The 21,443-nt window shown below is 43.7% G+C and overlaps 1 protein-coding gene across 3 annotated transcripts in view; it reads left to right on the top strand.

Annotated features, from left to right (window-relative positions):
* Window positions 1-13,881: 13,881 nt before the first annotated feature.
* LOC147610145 (integral membrane family protein) overlaps window positions 13,882-21,443 on the top strand; it is a 52,363-nt gene continuing 44,801 nt past the window's right edge. For all 3 annotated transcript variants that reach the window (XM_086787303.1, XM_086787302.1, XM_086787300.1), the window contains exon 1: window positions 13,882-14,303. In XM_086787303.1, coding sequence (XP_086643429.1) covers window positions 13,980-14,303 — 324 coding nt within the window. In that variant the 5' untranslated portion in view covers window positions 13,882-13,979. The remainder of the gene's footprint in view (window positions 14,304-21,443) is intronic.

The following is a 21,443-nucleotide window of genomic DNA, read 5'->3' as shown; positions in this document are numbered from 1 at the left end:
TTATGCTCTTTTCCATCACCATAGCTCCCAAGCATCACAAACCACATCCAATAAGCAACTAAATCAAGTACTTATGCTCTTTTCCATCACCAAATAGCTCTCAAGCATCACAAACCACATTCAATAAGCAAGTAAATCAAGTACATGTGCCCATTTCATCTCTTGGAAACACATAGGCATGTCATAGGTCATTGCATAAGATGGCTATGAATGGTAAGTAGAGTATCCAAATGACATGTAATTGATCATATAGCATCTCCAATGGCATGTATGTATCCATCGAAAATGCATTAGATTGATGGAAAACGATCAAAATCCCACAATCTATGCAATTAGGGTTTGCTCAATGTGCCAAGTATAAATGAATGAGTAAGCATTATGACACCATTGAAGCATTCCGTAGTACATAGGCATGGCCAATAACATGTGTAAATGATCACTTTTTGAAAATTATGGTTTCTTTAAAGAAAACCTTAAATCAAGTGATAGGCATGAATAATCCATCAAATCTTGAAATAAATAGATGTAGCAACTCATCGGAAGAAAGAGGTAAGCTTCAATGCTTGAAAATTGATAAAGAACAACTCCATGGAAGCTAGATTATAGGCACCCTTCCCTCTTCATCATCATGAATCCCACGCTATTGCTTCTCTTGGCATGTAAAAAGGAAGTAGATGCTAATAATAGCTTGTTTTCACCTTAAGAAAGTCTAAGGAAGCCATAGCAAACAACAATTGTGAGTACTGAAGCCTTTTGTAACTTCCCACTCATGGAGGCCCACAAATTTTACCGTCTGCTTGTAGAGAGATCACCGCCCATTTCTAGGGTTTTTGGAAGGTGCAAACCATGCCTATATTGTCTAATGTCAATCATCTAAAGCCCTAGATAGTTGATGTGCAAAGATTCAAGCTATTTGGTTAAGATTTCTAAGGTTTCCAAGCATAAAAGAAGGGTTGAAATTTCATAAAAATGTGCAAAAAGTTTGGGTAAAATTTGGGGAAAAATGGATCAAGAGCAAGCTATGATACCACTACTTAGGGCATGGACTAGCCATGGGTGCAGGTCATCATCCTTGAGCAAAGGGAGGCCAAGAAAGCCATGGAAGCTAGAAAGGCTATACTTATGATTAGTAGTGATTAATTATCATTAGTAAATGTACAAAATTATCCTTTATGCCAAGCCCCATGCTCATACTCACTTAAGCCTTTGGCCCCCACACGTGGCTTTGGCCGAAGCCCATTACCCATGTGTCCTCTTTATTTGGCCCATAGCCTATGATTATTATATTAGCATGTGTTTGGTCTCCCACATCATTACAACATGAGGTAAGGTTATATCTGGTCAAAATTTAGAGGCTTAGAACCAAGTGTTCCATTGGCATGACTATGTCAAGCCTGAATGCGAGGTTAAAAGGTGTGTTATTGACAGCCACTTTGTATGTAGTATGTTGGGGCCATAGAGTTTCGTGCAACTTGTGCTCCCAATCACTCTTCGATGATGCTTCTACCATCTTGGTGAGAATAGTGCACAAGGCCTTACTTGTGCTTTTAGCTTGGGCCCTCACTTGTGGGTAGTAAGGTTTGACTTTCTGTGCACCACAAGGAATTCCTTGAGCAAGAACATAACTTTATTGATAAAATGTGTACCACAATTACTCACTATTTCTAGTGGGCAACTAAAATGGGTAATCTACATCGCTCCGCCGATACTTTTGGGGGCCAGCACATCAAGAGGTGGGTGCCTAGTGGGGGGCTTTGTTGCAGTGCCTAAGGGGGGGTGGCGTTCATGCTCGTGGTGTTCGCCTCTTGGTGGTGTGTTGCCTAGTCATCCTAAAGGGCTGAGTTGTTCTTGGATGTGGCCTACTATGAATTCTCACATGGTATCAGAGCTCGGGTTTGTGGTCTTGGTGGGTAACCCTTGATCTTGTTTTTAGGTTGCTTGAATGGAGAAGATTGTTGGGGGTAATTCAAGCATGAAATGATTGGAAGGTGTGCTAGATTATCCTACATGTGGAAATTGTTACCATATTATAGTAGTGATGTGTGTGAACACACTTAGGACCGCCGGGGCACTTTTTCCCTCACTAGGAGGTTTTTTCCCCCGTGCATTGTATATACCCCCATTATCTTCTAGGGCTAGTCATCTTTCATTTTTGGCACTCATAATACACTACTGTGTTGTGCTCAAGCTTCCTCATCTTCTTGAAGTTGTGTGTGCATTCCTGCAACCCTAATTCCAACAATTGGTATCAGAGCAGGCTTCCTCCTCCCGGGCAGCATCACCGGCACCTGCCGCTTCATCTCCTCCGATTGCGACGAGGTTTCACGAGCGTCTGCAGGTTAGTATATGCCGTGGGATAGCCCGCAGGGCTTGGTCGTTTCAGAATTTTGATCTGAAGTCATTTCGCCCTCCGTTTTTGCATTCCAAGTACTGCGCAGGCAAAATCGTCCTACTGTGCAGATTTTCTGTCAAGATTAAAATCTGCAGGACAGGTGCCCATTCGTCTGTTTTGGGCTGTGCTACATAGCACAGGTCGATTTTATACAGGTTTACCTCTTACAGACAGCATTTACATCCAGTAGTACAGTCATTGGCCATGGTTGACAACAATGATGTATTCCGCATGTTGGCTGCTGAGGATAAGTTGGATGGCACCAACTATCCATTGTGGGCATATATGATGCGACATGTATTGGTAGCAAAGGGGTTATGGAACATTGTGCAGGGTATTGATGCACGTCCTATTGTGGCTGGGAATGCTGCAAACACATCAGAAACAGGTACTGTTGATGATGGTGCAGGCACAAGTGCTGTAGCAGCTGTTCGAGAACCACCACTTTCAGCAGAGCAGATTCGTTGGGATGGTAGAGATGCGCAGGCTCATGCCTTGATTGCGCTGTCTGTCAAACGTACCATTATCCCACATATTCGCTCCTGCAGGACTTCTAAGGATGCTTGGGATGTACTTGCCACATTGTATCAGGCAAGAAATGAGGCTCGTGTTGCTTATCTCCGAAAACAGTTGGAGAGTGAGCATATGAACGAAGGTGATTCTATGGATAGCTTTTTGACAAAGATCAAGGATTTCAAAGAGCAGCTCATTTCTGCAGATGAAATCCTGTCAGACAGTTCACTTGTGCAGACTGTTTTGAATGGTCTACCAGATTCTTATCAGGGTTTTGCTTCCACTCTTCGCTTGATGATGAAAGGCAATCCCAATGCCTTATCATTTGAGGAGTTAGTTTCTGTTTTGCTGCAAGAAGACCAGTCAAGGCAAAACAGGAATATTATGCGTGTCGCAGATCAAGCTTTCGTTGCTAGTCAGAGAAGCGGGAAAGGTAAAGCTGGCTTTTCTTCTAGTAAGCAGAAATCTGCAAATGCTGCGCAACCAAAGAAGGAAGACAAAGATGAGAAGAAGGGTGACAAACAGAAGACATTTTGCAAGTACTGTAAGGGAAATGATCATGTCATCAAAGCGTGTCCTAAGCTGGCTGCGAAAGAGGCTAAGAAGAAAGAGGCTGGTATGGCTGTTGCAGATGCCTCTCCTTCTAACAATGAATCTGCTAATGTTGTGCTAGATACAGAATGGGCATTCAATGCGCAGTGCAGTTATGACCCATCTTTGCATGACACATGTATGTCTGCAGTAGATTCAGATGTATGGTACTTTGACAGTGGTGCCACTAAGCATATCACCTCGCAGCGCAGTTTATTCACTTTCCTTGAGTCTGCTCCCACAGGGAATACTGTCACTTGTGCCAATAACTCCTCTTATCCCGTTAAAGGAGTTGGACAGATTGTGCTGAATGTTGCAAATGGCAACACCTTTACACTTTTTGATGCATTGTATGTGCCAGGGATCAAAAAGAATCTGCTGTCAGTTTCCGCATTTGCCAAAATAGGTTTGGTTGTAAAATTTGTGGATGACAGATGTACTGTTCATGATCTCTCTTGTGGTGACATCATTGTAGCATCTGGTTCACTATGTCGAGGGCTGTATAAGCTCAATATGGATGGCAAATGTGTAGAGGATTCAGCATGTGCTATTATGGATACGCAGGCTATTTCAAATGCAAAACTGTGGCATGCACGTTTTGGTCATCTGAATTTTGCAAGTTTGCTGCGCCTGCAGAAATCTGAAATGGTGTCTTCTTTGCCTAAGCTTGAGGCACCTGTCAAGCATGTTTGTGAGGGCTGCATATTGGGTAAAATGCAGCGTGCTTCCTTTCCCAAAGATGGATCAGTGAGAGCTGAACGCAGATTACAGCTTGTTCACAGTGATGTTTGTGGTCCCATGCAAACTCCATCATTTGGAAACTACCTTTACTTCGTGACTTTCATTGATGATTTTACCAGGCATGCATGGGTATATCCTTTGAAGGCAAAGTCCGAAGTGTTTTTGTGCTTCAAACAGTTTTTGGTTATGGCTGAAAATGTGTCAGAAAGTAAGATGGGCACCCTCCGTTCAGATCGAGGGGGGGAGTATATGTCTTCAGAATTTAATGCATTTCTGGCTGAGCGTGGGATAAAACACCAATGTACAGTGCCGTATACACCACAGCAAAATGGTGTGGCTGAGAGAAAAAACAGGTCTCTCATGGAAATGGCAAGATGTATGGTTAAGAGTCAAAGTCTACCACATGGTTTTTGGCTTGAGGCTGTCATGTGTGCCACTTATGTACTAAACAGGTGTCCCACCAAAGCATTACAGGTTGTCACTCCATATGAGGCTTGGCATAGCCGCAAGCCATCTGTTGGCCATTTACGTGTTTTTGGTTGCCTGGCATATGCATTAGTGCCTGTGCAACATCGCAGAAAATTGGATGACAAAGCTGTCAAATGTATTTTTGTTGGATATAGTGCTGAGAGCAAAGGCTATCGTTTGTATCATCCACAGACAAAGCGCATTTTGGTTAGCCGTGATGTTGTATTTGTGGAAGATGCAGTTCAGCCCTTGGTTTCATGTACTAAGGAGACAGATATCAGCTCACGTGATGTCTATGATACATTGTTGCCTCTTTTCAGTGGTGCACAGTCAAGTGCAATACCTCATGAGGCAGTTTTTCAGCCTATGCAGGTTTTAAATGATGGCACAGATCAGCCTATATCTGATGCAGATGTGCATGATGCACTTGAGGATGAGAGACAAGAGATTGAGGGCTCTAGGAATATGCCTAGATGGCTGGTGCAGACTTTGCGTGATAGCAAGTTGGATGCCCCTTTGTCTAGTCGCACTCGTTCTCGCTCTCATGGTGCCTCTTATGCGTCAGATTGTTATGCATTGGCTGTTTCTAGTATGTGCGATGAAAGTGAGCCTGTTTCATTTGATGAGGCACAAAGTTCAGAAAATTGGATGGCTGCTATGCAAGCAGAATACGATACTATTATGAAGAATGGTACATGGTCTTTATGTGACTTGCCCCCTGGCAAGAAGGCCATTGGCACTAAGTGGGTATACAAATTGAAGCGTAAGCCTGATGGCACAGTGGATCGCCATAAGGCTAGGCTTGTTGCAAAAGGTTATGCTCAAGAGAAGGGCATTGATTTTGATGAGACTTTTGCTCCCACATGTCGTATGACCACTGTTCGTAGCATCTGTGCATTAGCAGCTCATAATGGTTGGAATGTACATCAGCTGGACATAAAGACTGCGTTCTTAAATGGAGATTTGCATGAGGAGGTGTATGTATCGCAGCCTCGTGGTTTTGTTCAAAGAGGGCAGGAAAACAAAGTGTGCAGGTTAAAAAAGGCTTTATATGGTTTAAAGCAAGCTCCACGAGCTTGGTATGAAAAAATACATGCATATTTGACTGCACATGGGTTTCAGAATAGTCCAACAGAAAGCACTTTGTATGCTAAACGTGTGGATGGTGTACATCTAATCATTGCTCTCTATGTCGATGACATGCTGCTCACAGGACCAAATGAGAGTCATATTGCTGATTTTAAGGCTGATTTGAATGCCTCTTTTGAGATGTCAGATTTGGGGCATTTGCATCATTATTTGGGGATACAATTTAAGCAGTGTGATGGAGGTATTGCTTTGTGTCAGACAAAGTATATTGAAACATTGTTGCGGAGATTTGGCCTTGAAGACTGCAAGCCTATTGCTACTCCAATGGAGACAGGTTTGAAGTTGAGTCTTCATGATGCTGGAGATCACTTTGATGTCACACTCTATCAGACAGCTGTTGGTTGCCTCATTTATGTATGCATTACGAGGCCAGACATTCAGTTTGCAGTCTCACAGGTGAGCAGATTTATGCATAGCCCAGGCATTAAGCATTGGCAGGCAGTGAAGCGTATCTTTCGCTATTTGAGTTGTACTCGGCATCTTGGGTTGTTTTATCCCAAGGGGGGATCATTGCCGCCAGATTTACATGCTTTTTCAGATTCTGACTGGGCTGGTTGTTATGACACACGCGTGTCCACGAGTGGTTTTTGCTTCATGCTTGGAAGCTCATGCATATCATGGTTGAGCAAGAAGCAGCCTACTGTGGCCACTTCTAGTTGTGAAGCTGAGTACAGGGCAGCTTTCACAGCTACGGTTGAGTGTGTGTGGCTCAGACGCCTTATGGCTGATTTGGGTGTTGGGCAGCCATCTGCCACCACCATCTTCACTGACAGTCAGAGCGCATTGGCAGTTGCGCGGAACCCAGTGTTCCATGCTCGTACGAAGCACATTGAGGTGCACTATCATTATGTCAGGGAGAGACTCTCTGCAGGAGAGATCAGTTTGGCTTATGTGCCAACACACGATAACCTTGCAGACCTTTTCACAAAGGCTCTGCCTCGTGAGAAGTTCGAAGCTTTTCGCAAAGCTTTGGGCTTACTCCCTTTTGTGGATTCGTCCACATAGCTAGACACTTCCCTATACATGAGTGCTAGCTCTTGTTCACCGCATCACTCCAGGGGGGATTTGTTACCATATTATAGTAGTGATGTGTGTGAACACACTTAGGACCGCCGGGGCACTTTTTCCCTCACTAGGAGGTTTTTTCCCCCGTGCATTGTATATACGCCCATTATCTTCTAGGGCTAGTCATCTTTCATTTTTGGCACTCATAATACACTACTGTGTTGTGCTCAAGCTTCCTCATCTTCTTGAAGTTGTGTGTGCATTCCTGCAACCCTAATTCCAACAGAAATATGGGAAGTTAAATTGCCACACACACACACACACACACACTTAATAGAAGCATTAAAAAAAGAGAGAGACATATATAGGCTAGTTGCACCTTGCCATAGTTATCTCCCCCCGGTGGTCGGTGCGGTGCAGCCTACTGGGGGGTGGGAACCCTGTGGGGGTTTGCTGTAATGCCCAAGGGGGGTGATGTTCATATTGGTGGTGGTCACCTCTGTTGGTGGTGTGTTGCTTGGTCGTCCTATTGTGCTTTTGGTTATGGTTGGACGTGGCAGCGCTACTATGAATACTTGCATGGGCTTGCTCCAAAAATGACAATAAAGTCATCTTTATGTATGCATTTCCTCATGATTCTATCTTCACCTTCTTGTAAATCATTCTCGCTATAAATTGGGGGTCGCCTTCCTAATGAGGGGTGTGGCTTCATCCTTTTTCATGGGGTGATCAATGGGAAATCCATTGGGCGATGTCTTCACTCCATTCCGGTATGTGGTCAATGTGGAACAGTTGAGCATCAAGAAGATCATCTTCCACCCCTAGAGAGGGTTCTCCATTTGGAATTTCGGAAAGGTGGTTGGCATGGACATGCATAGACCCGATGGTGATGGTGAAATCAAACTCTAAAAGAATAAGCAACCATCTAGTGATACACCTTGTGGTGCAAGACTTATTCACCAAATGCTTGTTGATGTGTTGATGGTCAACACAAAGAACACAAATTTGGTAGCCAATAGGTAGTACATGTACTTCTTCACAGTATATATCATGGATACTGTGCTAACACACATCCAATAGCAAAGGTTGAAGCATCTATATGCACATGGAAAATTAGATCCCAGTTAGGGGATCTCATGATGGGTGTGATTGCTAATGCCTTCTTCAGTTTCTCATACACCCATTGGCATTCACTGTCCATTTGAAGATAATTAGTTGCTTATACAAAGATCTAGCATATATGGCATTCAAAAAGATAAATCTTTTATAATATCCCATGCGCGCCATGAATCTCTGCACCCCTTTATAGTTGACATATGGTGTGGCAACTCTAAGATCACGTGGATCTTAGAGTTGCCATATATGGCATTCAAAAAGATAAATCTTTTATAATATCCCATGCGCGCCATGAATCTCTGCACCCCTTTATAGTTGACATATGGTGTGGCAACTCTAAGATCACATGGATCTTATTTTCATCAGTGGAGAGGCCTTTCTTGGAGATGATGTGTCCAAGGATAACACCATGTTTACAGAAGAATTGACATTTGAGTGGTTTTTAATATGAGATGTATTACAGTTTGTACCTTTCAAGATAAGCAAGATGCTCTTTCCACTTGGAGTACACACATAGTTTATCAATGAATATATCCAAGATTTTCAAAAGGAGATCCTTGAAGGCTATACACATTAAGCATTGGAAGGTGGTGAGGACATTAGTCAAGTTGACTGGCATGACGCAATAGGGGTAGGGTCCCCATTCCGTATAGCAAATGCTATTTTGTATTAGTCTGTTGGGTTAATCGTCTTTTTGTTGTAGCCAAAGAAGCCATCCAAGAAGCTGTAAGCTTTTGCTTTGATGACTCTTTCTAGCATATGGTGGTGTATGGGGTAGTGATCGTGAAATATGGTAGTGGTTAACACACACTCTAAGCTTTTCTTTCTTTCTGGGAACGATCACTATCAGGCGACACCCACTTAGTGTGCTTGATCTCATACACAAATCTTGCATTAATAAGCTTGTCTATATCTTCTTTGATCATACTTATCTAGCTCTTCTTTTACCATTCGACCATACTTGGGATTCATGTGATATAGGCTCTCTGTTTAGATGGTTTCACACCTTCATGTAGAGGGATGGCATGTTTCACCACTTTCGAAGGAATTCCATTCATGTCAATGTATTTTTAGGCAAACACATCTTGAAATTCCTTGAGTAAGGCAATCAATTCTCCTTCTTGCTCAAGGGTGAGGTCCTTGACATTGGCTTGGGTTCTCCTTCTTGCTCAAGGGTGAGGTCCTTGACATTGGCTTGGGTTCTTCACCTAGACTAGCTAGATTTAATTCCTTGACCGTCATATGGGTAATGTGGCTCTCTTCTCAAGCTCCATTGAACCTTCTCATTATGTATCACTCTATCCTCAATGTTGTAGGACTTAAAGTACTTGGGCACTTGCCTCAGATATTCCTTTAGAGCCTCGGTGAGCTCTTTCAGTTTTGTTGCCTTAGCCTTAACCTTGTGGAGCTTACGTTGGGCTGCTTGGTAGAGCTTGGCTTGCTTAGACCGTATGGATTCCTCTTCACCTTTATAGATCATTATCTTGGTCTGAATGGTGACCTTATGGATTCCTCTTCACCTTTATAGATCATTATCTTGTTCTGAATGGTGACCTTGATTAGGTCAGCTTCCCACTATCAGGGATGTAGGTTTCATGTGAATCCACACAGCCTCAAGATAAGCAAAGTCAGTGGATCTCTCTCCATGGGGAGAAGATACTTCTTAGGATTAGGTCAGCTTACCACTATCAGGGATGTAGGTTTCATGTGAATCCACACAGCCTCAAGATAAGCAAAGTCAGTGGATCTCTCTCCATGGGGAGAAGATACTTCTTAGGATTTCGATGTGGTTTCTATTTTCTTGTCTTGGTGTCTGTGGGTGATGTAGAAGAAGTTAGTCCTTCTTCCGTGGAGGAGTCCTCACTAGATGAATCACTAGCTACTCTAGGCTCAAAATTGTTGTTGGCTCTCAAGAGAGATCTGCACTAAGCATGAACAGGGAGGTGATCTTCATCCTGACCGATCATGTAAACCTTATTCTAAGCTTTTGTGGAAGAGTATTCATGGTTACCAAGACATAGACCCAATCCTTGGAGTCGTCAAGCTATGGGAGAGGTTCATAATCTTGGTTCTCATCTTCACTATCCAAGCTTTTGTGGAAGAGTATTCATGGTTACCAAGACATAGACCCAATCCTTGGAGTTGTCAAGCTATGGGAGAGGTTCATAATCTTGGTTCTCATCTTCACTATCCAACAACTTGTTTTAGCATTTACATATGTTGATTGAAACGGTTTAAACAATTTTGGTAGACTCATTGGCAAGAATGCCTCGGCCATGTGGGACGAGTCTTCCTTATTTACAGGTTTACCATCCATAAAGGATTGGTTACCTTTGCATATATAGATGTGATTGGTTTCCCAATCATGAACCATCTTCACTTGCCTTAAGTAAGGCCTTTCGACCCTTGTCTTTGAAAATATATCACCATAAATGTGTGGTGGAAACTTAATCTAAAGGTCTTAATTTTTGCATCTTGTAGGACACCTACATATTTGGTTATGTTTCCACTGGCAAGCTTCACTGAGTCTTGTGCCTATGAGTGGCAGGCTACCCCATGCCTCCCAGCAATCCTTGGTGATTATGTTGACACCGGCACTACCATCCAAGATCACAAAGATCGTAAGTCCCTTAAACACAACAACCAACACAACGTTCATTTTGTCGCTTTCAAAATAGTGTCCCAGCTTGTTCATGGGCACTTTGGCTGTCCTTTGGTTTTGGCTATGGAGGGATGGTGCTCAATGGGGCATGGTTCATCCTCTTCCTCCTCATGTTCAGGCTCAGTTATGTGGGCTCTTAAATTCCACTCATCCATTCTGATACGTCTCTCCAAAGTTACAAATTTCCTTGCAAAAGAGAAATTATCAAAACTTAGATAAAAGGCTATGAGGCTTATGGTGACCCATGGAAGGCCAACTTTCACCTCACACTGAGTCCTCCCTCACTGCATCTACCAATGTGGGGCTTGGTTAGATTGGTTCCATAGGCAAGGAATCCGGAACTCATTCTATTTGTAACCTCTTAAGGATGGATATGGATTTGTTTGAGGCCTTGGGAAAACTTTGAGGATCCCTCAACCAATTCTATAGTTAGGTTTAGGATAGGGTCTAGGATACACTCAAGTGGGGTACCGGTTCATCCTACTCAATCATTTGCTCTAACACTGGCTCTAGTTTAGCTTAGATCTTCCTCATAAACTCTTCGGCTTATTTCATTCTCTCTTTGAAGGATTAGGAAAACTTTGAGGACCCCTCACTGGTTCTATAGTTAGCTCTGGGATAGGGTATGGGATACACTCAAGTGAGGTAGTAGTTTGTCCTACTCGATCACTTGCTCTAACACTTGCTCTAGTTCATCCTGTATCTTCTTCACAAGCTCTTGGACTTATTTTATTCTCTCTTTCTCCAACATGGGTAGCTTCAAGATACCACCAAAGAAGCTTTACAAACCTTCAATAAGTCCCAATTAAGGATATCTTTCTGTCAATCTCTCCAATTTTCTTAAGCACACCCTCAATTTTCCCTATATAGAATCACTAATCTTGATTTCTCTCAATCTCTTCAATTTGCTTATGCACACCCTCAATTTTCCCTATATAGGATCACTAAGCTTGATTTAGGCAAGACTAGGATCACTAAGCTTGATTTAGGCAAGACTAGACAGGGAGTTAAAAATCTGGTTTTTCTCTTTCTAACACTGGCTCTAGTTTAGCTTGGACCTTCTTTCTAACACTTGCTCTAGTTTAGCTTGGACCTTCTTCCTAACACTGGCTCTAGTTTAGCTTGGACCTTCCTCACAAGTCCTTGGCTTTTTTTATTCTCTCTTTCTCTAAAAGGGGGTTAGGGTACTCATTGAATTCCTTTGGAAGGTTCTCATAGTCTGTGGATTTTTTTTCTTTGGGAAAAGCATTTGAGCAAGAAATCCTGGCAGTATCCACTAGGGGAGGCAACTTTGGAGCTCTCATGAGAAACGCTTTTGATGTTCAAGATGTCATTTTGCCCTTGACAATTATCGTGCATTACATTTATGCATACTATATGAGGTCTTCTTCTTATGGACCTTTTTAGGGGCTACTATAGCCTTTGGGGCTTGCCTCTTTGGTTCTTTAGCTGCTTGCTTTGAAGTCAAAGCTTGGGCTTTCTACTTATTGGCAACCTAAGATGTTCCTTTGGCTCTATCACCCTCGTCTTGGCTTGGAGCGTTGTGATGGCACTGAGTGAATGAGTCCTCCTTGCATGCTTAACATGTTAAGGTTCATCAAAGTGGAGAAGTAGATGCTTTTGCCACAACGAGGGCAATGTCACTCTATTGGGACAATCCTTGTAAGCACGGTCAAATTCACACATATAGCATGTGCTTCCATAAGGAATTACGTTGGGGTTGAGCATGGGATTCGGAGTCCTTGGAGCACTCATGGGATTTGGTGTAGAGTCTTTGTGATAGAATGTTAAGAAATCCTAAGAACTTCCTTACTTCGATAAGGTTATGGAATAGACCTTGCATGCTCTGCTTGGAGATTTTGTCAATGTGATTTCCCAACATGATCATAGAATATGGACAGGCGGGAATTTCTTTCTTGATGTCAATGCTAAAATTTCTTTTGGATAAAAACTCAGGTTGTTGAACTCGGCCTGAGTTAAGCCTTGAGTTAGCGAGATGAGTAGTGGAGGGGGGAGTGGGTAGTCCACCTTCCTACTCACTAATAAGATGGGGAACTAAGGACTGGGATTGTTAGTGTGTCACTTCTAGACTACTTGATAAACTAGCTTGCTCACTCAATTTACTTGTCACTCATCATATCTCACTAGTTACACTCAATTTACTTGTCACTCATCATATCTCACTAGTTACACAAGGCAATCATATAAATCGAGTACTTCATTAAATTGATGTTAGGGTTTGTACAAGTATATGAAAGTGCTCCTAAATATGGAGTTATTCTAACAAGATCTTATTACAATAGAACTTGCAACAACCCATTGGTCCAAATGCTTATCTCTTGGATTGGTCTCTTATTGATGATGTCCTCCAAGAATCTTGGTATCTTTCGAGTATCCTGAAACCTTGTTTGCTCGGCCTATTCTCGATCTTCCACCCCTCATCACAGTAAGATTCACTGTCCTCCCACTTTGTTGACTGATGGAGTCGCATGGTAGTAGAGTGAGCTTTAGCCATGATGTTGAAGAACTCTCGATGTGTTTCTTGCCATCCATTCGGACTTTGTGATCCTTTGAACTCATGCTTGCATTAGCTCCTTAACCCTCAGCCTTTTCTCGGCCTCTTTATTGTGTTAAAAATATGTATGCTATACGCAGATATTATATAATTCCTAAGGTTAAATCTTAGCTTTAGGCTTAGGAATTGTGTGGTCTTCCCACCAATAGTCTTTATGGTAGTTATCGTCCCCCACACCCCCCTTCCTCCACATATACCACCCCTCCTATCCTCTGTGTGTGTGAGAGAGAGAGAGAGAGAGAGAGAGACGTTGCAAGCATGCAAAGAAGTAGTGATTTTTTTGATTTTCTACTTTAAAAAGCATACAAAGGTCAACATCAAAGGTTGCAAGGTCTTTTAAGCTTGTGCTTCTTTTGTTGAGAGTGGGTAAGCTTGTAAAAACTTATGTGCCCTAAGGTCCACGGTTTTTGTCATGAATTAACCTATCAGGTCAAATCATTCACTTAATAGTGAAACCCACACTCTCACACAAAAAGATGAGAATGATGGGAATTGTCCAAATGGGGGTGTGTTTACCACTTGCACTACAATACCATGGTGACTCATAGATGTGTTATTTTTAACGTTTAAATGATTGAACTTAAGGGTCTCACATCCTGCCAAGAATATTCCCTCCTAATAGTTTAATGAATTAAATTAAACTATTACATTCTTACATTCTTATATTCCACCCGGTTTATATTTCGGAGGAATGTTGACTGTAGTTTAGGCTGTAGCCTTATATATTTGTTCTCAAGAGGCACAAAAATTCCTGTCATAAATTAAGGATGATGAGTCTTCCTGCCCTTGCTATCAGCGAGCCTCCAACGTCCTTCATTGAAAGGCGGCCATGTAGAGCGCTCTTCAAGTCAGGGGCTAGGTCCTCGTCGAGCATAGGCAAGTCTTCTTTGACAGTCTTCTGTTCCTTCGGCAATGGAAGGAGCCGGAATAGTGATAGTATTAGTAGACGACCTGGGTTGCGGGTGGGAATGGCGATGACGAAGAGGGACAAACGTATCACAGCTGCTTTGGATGATTCTTCCTCTAGCAAAACAGAGGTTTTCCAAGGCGTGTACGGTCCGTGGTCTATCGATTCCAATGACGTGCGGGAGGTATGTATATATAGATGTGTGTGTGTGTGTGTGTGTGTGTGTGTGTGTGTGTGTAACAGACACACCTCCCCCTACCTGCAACCCACCCACCCACATCCCACATCCTACTGTAGTTTCTTATCTTTGTCATGGTTGTCTGACGTGCCGTTACTAAATTTAGTAATTCCACCACTAACGCCCGTAGAAGATTCTATTTCAGCACTTGATGTGTCTCTCAACCTGCTGCCTGACCAAGATGGCTGGGAATAGCTTCCAGTTGTGCATGTCCCAGAAAGGGCGACCGGCAGCAGGCCGCTCGTTAATTTGTTCAACCTTCAGTCATTCCACCTCTTCAAATGAGTTTTACCTCCTCCAACCATTGTAAAAAAAAAAGCCAATGGCTAGTGGCCTTTCGAATGATTACAAAGTTTGAAGAATGCAAAGAGAGTGCAGAATTGCCTTGAAAAGAGTTTAGAGTGCATCTTTCAGTTTTTTTAATAGAGGATAGCTTCTGCACTTTTTTTTCAAATGAAGACGGGAATGCAGAAGTGATAGTTGTTCTAGATGGGAAAACTAGCAAAATGCCCAGCTAGACCTTGCTATTTTTTTAAACTTATAGGAATGGGAGCTGCTCGGGACAAAAATGACCAATAGGTGAAGGGACAATTATTTAGAGTGGTAAGAGGTGGAGGGATAAGAACTCCCACTAAATGTCACACGAATCATCTCCGGTGTCATACCAGGTTTTTTTTCATAAATTGTGTTCAGGGTTGCACATAAATGTGTGAACTTAGGAGCACGCCTGGGATGGGAGAAATGTCTGCCTAGAGGCATTGGCATATGAGAATGAAAAGGTGGGGAACATCAGGGCAGCAAGGACCATGGTGTGCAGGTGTGGCCTGATTTGGGAGACTTGGGAAACCCTTGGGCTACCCGGAAGCAGCCCCAGCCAGGTGCCCAAGGCCTGAACAGCTCCATATGGAGGCAAGGAAAGGGAATTCCCCCATTTTTTGGGGTCCCTACAACTAGCCTGTTTTGGGGGTGGGGCTAGGGGTACGGCTGGGCGAATCCCTTATAAAGGGGCTTCACTTCCCTCATTTCTCATCCACTTCCACTTCAGCCCTGCCCTTGAGCAGAGCAAAAGCACAAAACAGGCAGAAGTGGAGTACATCTTTAGGCCTACATATTTATCAAAGTGTACTTGTTGGATTGTAATGACAAGAGTAAGTTTCTGCTCTTGTAACATGTGGAAGCTCGGTAACTTCAATGCTCAGAATTCAGCAATCGTTCAGCACACAACATAGAAGAAGATGTGCACAGAGATAGAGATAGAGAGAGATAGAAAGAAAGATTTTATTAACGTCTTCCAAAAGACCGAACTCGGCCTATGAGACAAATCGGTGTACCTGTATGGGGTATCCTCTGTCATCCCGAATACCCTTTGTAGGGCCCCCACCACGAATGGTGTATTTGGTTTATTAGAATGATATAAATCTGTAAATAATGACTGGTTCTTGACCTGCACTCTTCACCTTGGCTGGAGCACTCCCTTGGTTGTCCGGGCGCCTTGGAACACAATAGCCCTTTGTGACTTATGAGATGCTTGACCTGATCTATGCCTTGGGTATTTATACCCCTTCTACTGCTGGTTGGTTTGCTCTACAGGAGTCGGCCTGTTGCAAGAAAACTCACGACCAGATCAAATGCAATTAAATGCATAATTCCCAGCGTTTTCACACTATGTGCTGGCTGCCCATCTGCGCATGCTGTCCAGGTCTACGCCTGGCTGCTGGGCTGCCCCTAGGTCTGGCCGATTGGCTGCTGGGCAGCCTTTTAAGCCTTTTAAGCCTGGCTGTCTGGCTGGGCTGGCTCCAAGAGCTTGTTGGCTGCCAGGTCAAGCCCCTTGGGCTGGCCGACAGCCTGCCCAGCCTTCTATGGGCTGGTGGGCAAGGACTAGGGCCTTCTTGGCCCCTCTTGGCTGGGCCTAAGCCTACCCAATGCCCAATCTAGAGATGACTCTCCTTCTAGGATAGACTGTAGCCCTAAGGGCTGGACCCCTTTCTACATGCAATTCCTACACGCTTCTACAGACGCCTGGCAACTGGTTGCAAACCAACTACTCAGGTCATCTGACATCATTCCAAAGGGAGACTCACAGTACGGATTGGCAATGCTTCATGTGCAAGACAATGCACACCTCCCCTTGGACGCCTGGAGGGGAACCCTGGCTGACTCATCCGGGACTGGGCTCACATGGGACCAGTTTCCACTCCAGGTGTCCTACACCTTGTTCAGATATGTCCACGTGGCATCCAAGTGTGGGATGCGCGTGACATCCCCTTCTGCTTAACTTGACGGAAGCTACATAGTCTCCAAATAGTTCGTCAATAAAGCTGGATAGGCTTCGAAGAACTCTTTGTCAAGCCAAACCGCTTCGTGCGTCCCTCGGTCTTGAAACTTCACGAGGAACTATCTTCGGTTGGAGCCATGCTTGAAGCGGGGCAAAGGAAACTGTTTTGGAACCATCACTTTGAGCTTCATCAACTATGTTTGGTTCCGCTTCGTCTTTCACTTTTGAAGGGATTGGACTTGCATATGGTTTCAGCCAATTGACATGGAACACATCGTGCATAGTCTAGCTCAGAGATAGCTTCAACTTCATCGAAACTTCGTTGATCTTTCTCTGGCTAGGAAAAGGTCCGAAGCTCCTAAACGATAACTTTGGGCATTGCTTGCCCACGTGTTTCAGTCTTTGCTTCATAATCCGAAGATAAACCCAATCTCCTTCCGAGAATTTCACATACCTTTGGTCTTTGTTGGCGTGTCGAGTGTAGGGCTCCCACGCTTTAGCCAACCTGTCTTTAACTGATTCCAAAATCTCCTTGTAAGACTCCATCATTATGTTCGCTTTAGGTACTGAAGACGAGATTGTGGTCAATAGCGACTGGAATGGTCTTCCAAAATTTGCTTCATATGGAGTCCTGTGAATATACCTGAAGAAAATGAATCATTCAATACTACTTGAACTAAAGGCAAATATGATTCCCTCTTATCTTGTTGATCGTGGACATAACACTTCGGCACATCAAAGGCCAACATCAAAGGCCAACTGGTTGTAGATTTCTATATAGCCATCAATTTATGTGTGAAATGCATTGGAAAAATTTTGTTTAGTACCAAAATTATCAAACAATGCCCTCCGGAAATGATTGGTAAACTTGCATCTCGATGTGACACTATGGTCCTAGGGATCCCGCCAATCAGGTACCAATGCCGAATGAACAAATGGGCAACATCTTTGGCGGTCACATTAGCCTTGCATGGAATAAGCATAACAAATTTGCTAAATCTATCAACAATAGTTAAGCACTCCGTATTATGCTTACCTGGACTGGGAGGTAGACAAACTCCATCGATATATCTTGGAAAGGTCCTTCGGGAGTTGGTAACAGCTGTAATGACCCTATCTTCTTCCCACAAGGCACTTTCATTTTATGACAAATGTCACAGTGTTGCACATGAGTGAACACATCGCGTCTCATTCTTGGCCAATATTATTGCCTTTCTAGCTTCTCCAGAGAGTTGAATTCATGCCCCGGTGACCACCAGTGATGGCGTCATGGAGGAGCGCTGCCCTGAACGACTTCATGATACAAAGTCGGCTTTTGTAGAAAAGCCAACCATCTTGTATCAAAAGGTGGCATGGTCCTGTGGCATCTAATGCGTGCTCCCATTGTGTACTAAATTTTTTGGAATATGTGTATGTGTGCTTCATGTCATCTACTCCCGTATCAACAAGGTTGAGTCTAGTGGTCTGAATCAATGTCACTGTTTCCTTCCTCCTCAAAGCATCGGCCACTAGGTTGGTCTTTGTTGGAAAGTACTTGATCATACCACCAAATTGCTAGAAGATTTGGCTCTAGCAGTGCTGACGGTCACTACACTGTGCACTTGGCATTGTCTGAATCCAACGTAGTGCTTGACGGTCAGTGTGAACACAAATTCATGGCCATAAAGGAAATGCTTCCAATGTTTCAAGGCCTAAATAACTGCTAGGAGTTCTTGATCGTAGACTTAGTAATTCTTTTTTCTGGGTAGTAACTTATGAGACATGTAAGCTACTGGATGGTCATTGTGTTGTAATACAGCTCCAATCGTGATGCTACACGCATCGATGATTACTTGGACGGCTCATCCCACGAGGCAAGCGCTAGACAAGTCGCTTCTGATAAAGCCACCTTGAGGTTCTTGAATGCCGCCAACGCTCGTGGAGTCATTTTGATCCACTGCCTTCTAGTCTTGACACCCTTTAGCAAATCTGTGAGATCCTCCGAGAGGTTAGAGAATTTGTTTATGTGAGTGGAGTATGCTTGGCATATATCCACAAACTTCAAAGGATTTGATGTCGTATGCAGTGTGTGATTGACAATCTCAGCCACCTTGGTTGTATCAAGTCAGATGTCCTGAGCATTGATTATGTATCCAAGGTAGTGAGCCTCGAATAGATAAAATTTTGACTTCTTCTCATCGACACAAAGCTTGTTGCTTTCCAGCAATTTCAAAACTTTCTTTATATCAATGTCGTGCTACACAACCGTAGTTGAAAATACCAGTATGTCGTTCAAAAATATGAACACACATTGTCCAATTTCGTCTCTGAAAAACCGCATCATCATGCGGTTGAATGTGGTTGGGGACGTTCGTCAAGCCAAAAGGCATGACCACAAATTCTTAGTGTTCCGTATGGAAGGCTATCTTGGGAATGTCCCCCTCAACAATCCTAACTTGGTGGTACCCACTCTTCAAATCCAATTTTGAGAACACATTGGCCCCATTCAGTTTCTCGAGAATGTAATCAGGAACTTACTCTTGATATTTAGCTTATTGAGTGCACGATAGTCGACACATCATCGAGAAGAACCATCTTTCTTCCTGTGACGAACAGGATCGGTGTTGCAAATGGCGACACACTGAGACGTATGAAGCCAGATTGCAACAATTCTTGGAGTTGGCGGTCCAACTCCGATTCCATTGCCTTTTGGACAGTCAATATAGAAACTTGCTCGGGGGATCCGAGCCTGGCAGGAGGTCTATCTTGTGGTCCTCCAGTCTAGAGTTGGGAGGGAGATTGTTCCAAAGAAAAATCTTTTGGAACTTTTCATGGAGAGCTTGGTACTTCTCGGAAGTACTAGCCACCGTCTGGGCAGTCTGGATATAAATCATCGCGCATTATGCGTCTTTCTTGATTTCTCGTTTAGCCTACAAGTGGCTTATGAGAGGAAAGTTTGGGATTCCTGGCTCACATTTAATGGTCATTGGGGCTTTGGACACATTTCTGATAATCCAAAAAGTGTGCATGTTCCAATCAAAATCTAGCTAGAACTTGTGAAACCATTGAATTCCCAGAATTATGTCTCCTCCTACCAGAGGAGCAACCATAAAGTCTTGTACAAACTTAGTGCCCCGAATCACCAATTTAGCACCTTGAGCTTCAAACTTGATCCTTTGCTAAATCCCTCAACCTTCTTGTCTACTGAAGTTAGGACAAAACGGGCTCGCCAAGCGGCCTGTTCTGTGACCACATCCTCCGTGTTGCCCAAACAACATGACTCCCCTCTGGCTCACATTTAATGGTCATTGGGGCTTTGGACACATTCTGGATAATCCGAAAAGTGTGCCTGTCCCAATCAATATTTGGTTGGGACTTGTGAAACCATTGAATTCCTAGAATTATGTTTGCCCCTACGAGAGGAGCAACCATAAAGTCTCGCACAAACTCAGTGCCCTGAATCACCAATTTAGCACCTTGAGCTTCAAACTTGATGGTCATTGTCATTCTTGTGCTAAATCCCTCAACCTTCTTGTCTACCAAAGTCGGGACAAAACGGGCTCGCCGAGCGGCCTGTTCTGTGACCACATCCTCTATGTTGCCGCTGTCAAACAACACGACTCTTTGGCCACCTATGTAGCCAAAGGTCTTAAGCAATTCGTTGCGCTCATACTCTTGGTCTTGGGCGCCCTTCTGCTTATCTTTGAGCTCCTGGCTAACGATTGCGCCAACCAAAGAATTCGGATTTGAAGAACTAGGGATAGCCGCTGAGGTTTGTGTGGGAGCTAGGCTCACCACCACGGAAGCACCGTGGTGGTTGTCTGTGGAGTGGTAGTCTTCTTCGGACAATCCTTGGAAGTGTGTCCTTCTATGTGACAAAAGAAACATCTATCCTCCTCCTTGTACTAAGTTGTCTCCTCAGCACTTAGTTTCCCACCGGTCTTGCCTGCTTGTGTGGAGTAACCTTGGGCGCATTGGTCGAGTTCTTGGAGCCAGAGGCTCCCGTGCTCTGTCCTAGGGAAGACCCCATTTGGTTCTAGCCTTTTCCCCTCAAGGCGGGTGCCTTGGGAGTGAAAGGTTGGGAAGTTTTAGGCTTTCCGCCATTGTGCTTCATTTTAGCACTCTGCGCAAGCGAGAGTGCATCCTCTAAGGTGGTTGTGTCATGTGCAAGACGTGTGCTGGCTAATCCTTGAAGGGCAAAAGATAAAGAATCAGACTAGAACCAAATTTGGAGCTTGTGCTACTAGGTTTGGGCAGGAGAACCTTGTGGAGAGGACAAGAGGTTGTCGGCTAGATTTTGATGGAATATTGTTCTGTTGGCTACAGCATGGAACTTGATTTTTTGTCTTGGTCCTGGCCAATAGCTGGTCGGCCAGTCCATGCGGGCTTTTCCAACCCTATAAAAGGGCACACATGCTCATCATTTTTTTTATAGTCTAGCCATGGACAGGGTCCTAGATTTAGGGGTAGATTAGGTTTTACACCTTCTGAAGAAGGCAGCCAAGGGCTGCAAGATTTGTACTACCTTTTTGTACATTAGAATATATTGAATACTCAACTATATCTCTCTCTCTCTTCTCTCTCTTCTCTCTTCTATATGCATTTTGCATCATGTTTCAAGATAGTGTTTAGGGCTGAAAATAGACTCCGAGAGCTTCTGCATGTGACATTGGTATCAGAGCATCAGGCTCAGCAAGGCTAAACATTGATTCAGTCTTAGATGAAGGTGCGCAGGTCGAAGGTACATGAAAGTACACAGGTACGAGGCCCAAGGAAAGGAACCAAGACATGGAAGAATTCCCAAGAGGTTGGTTGGTGGTGTTCCACAAAAC

This window comes from Cibotium barometz, chromosome 50, assembly GCF_041138505.1.
Source record: "Cibotium barometz isolate CiBa-2024 chromosome 50, ASM4113850v1, whole genome shotgun sequence".
Taxonomy (NCBI): domain Eukaryota; kingdom Viridiplantae; phylum Streptophyta; class Polypodiopsida; order Cyatheales; family Cibotiaceae; genus Cibotium; species Cibotium barometz.
Note: the sequence above shows the minus strand (reverse complement) of the source record. Positions and strands in the feature narration are given on the sequence as shown.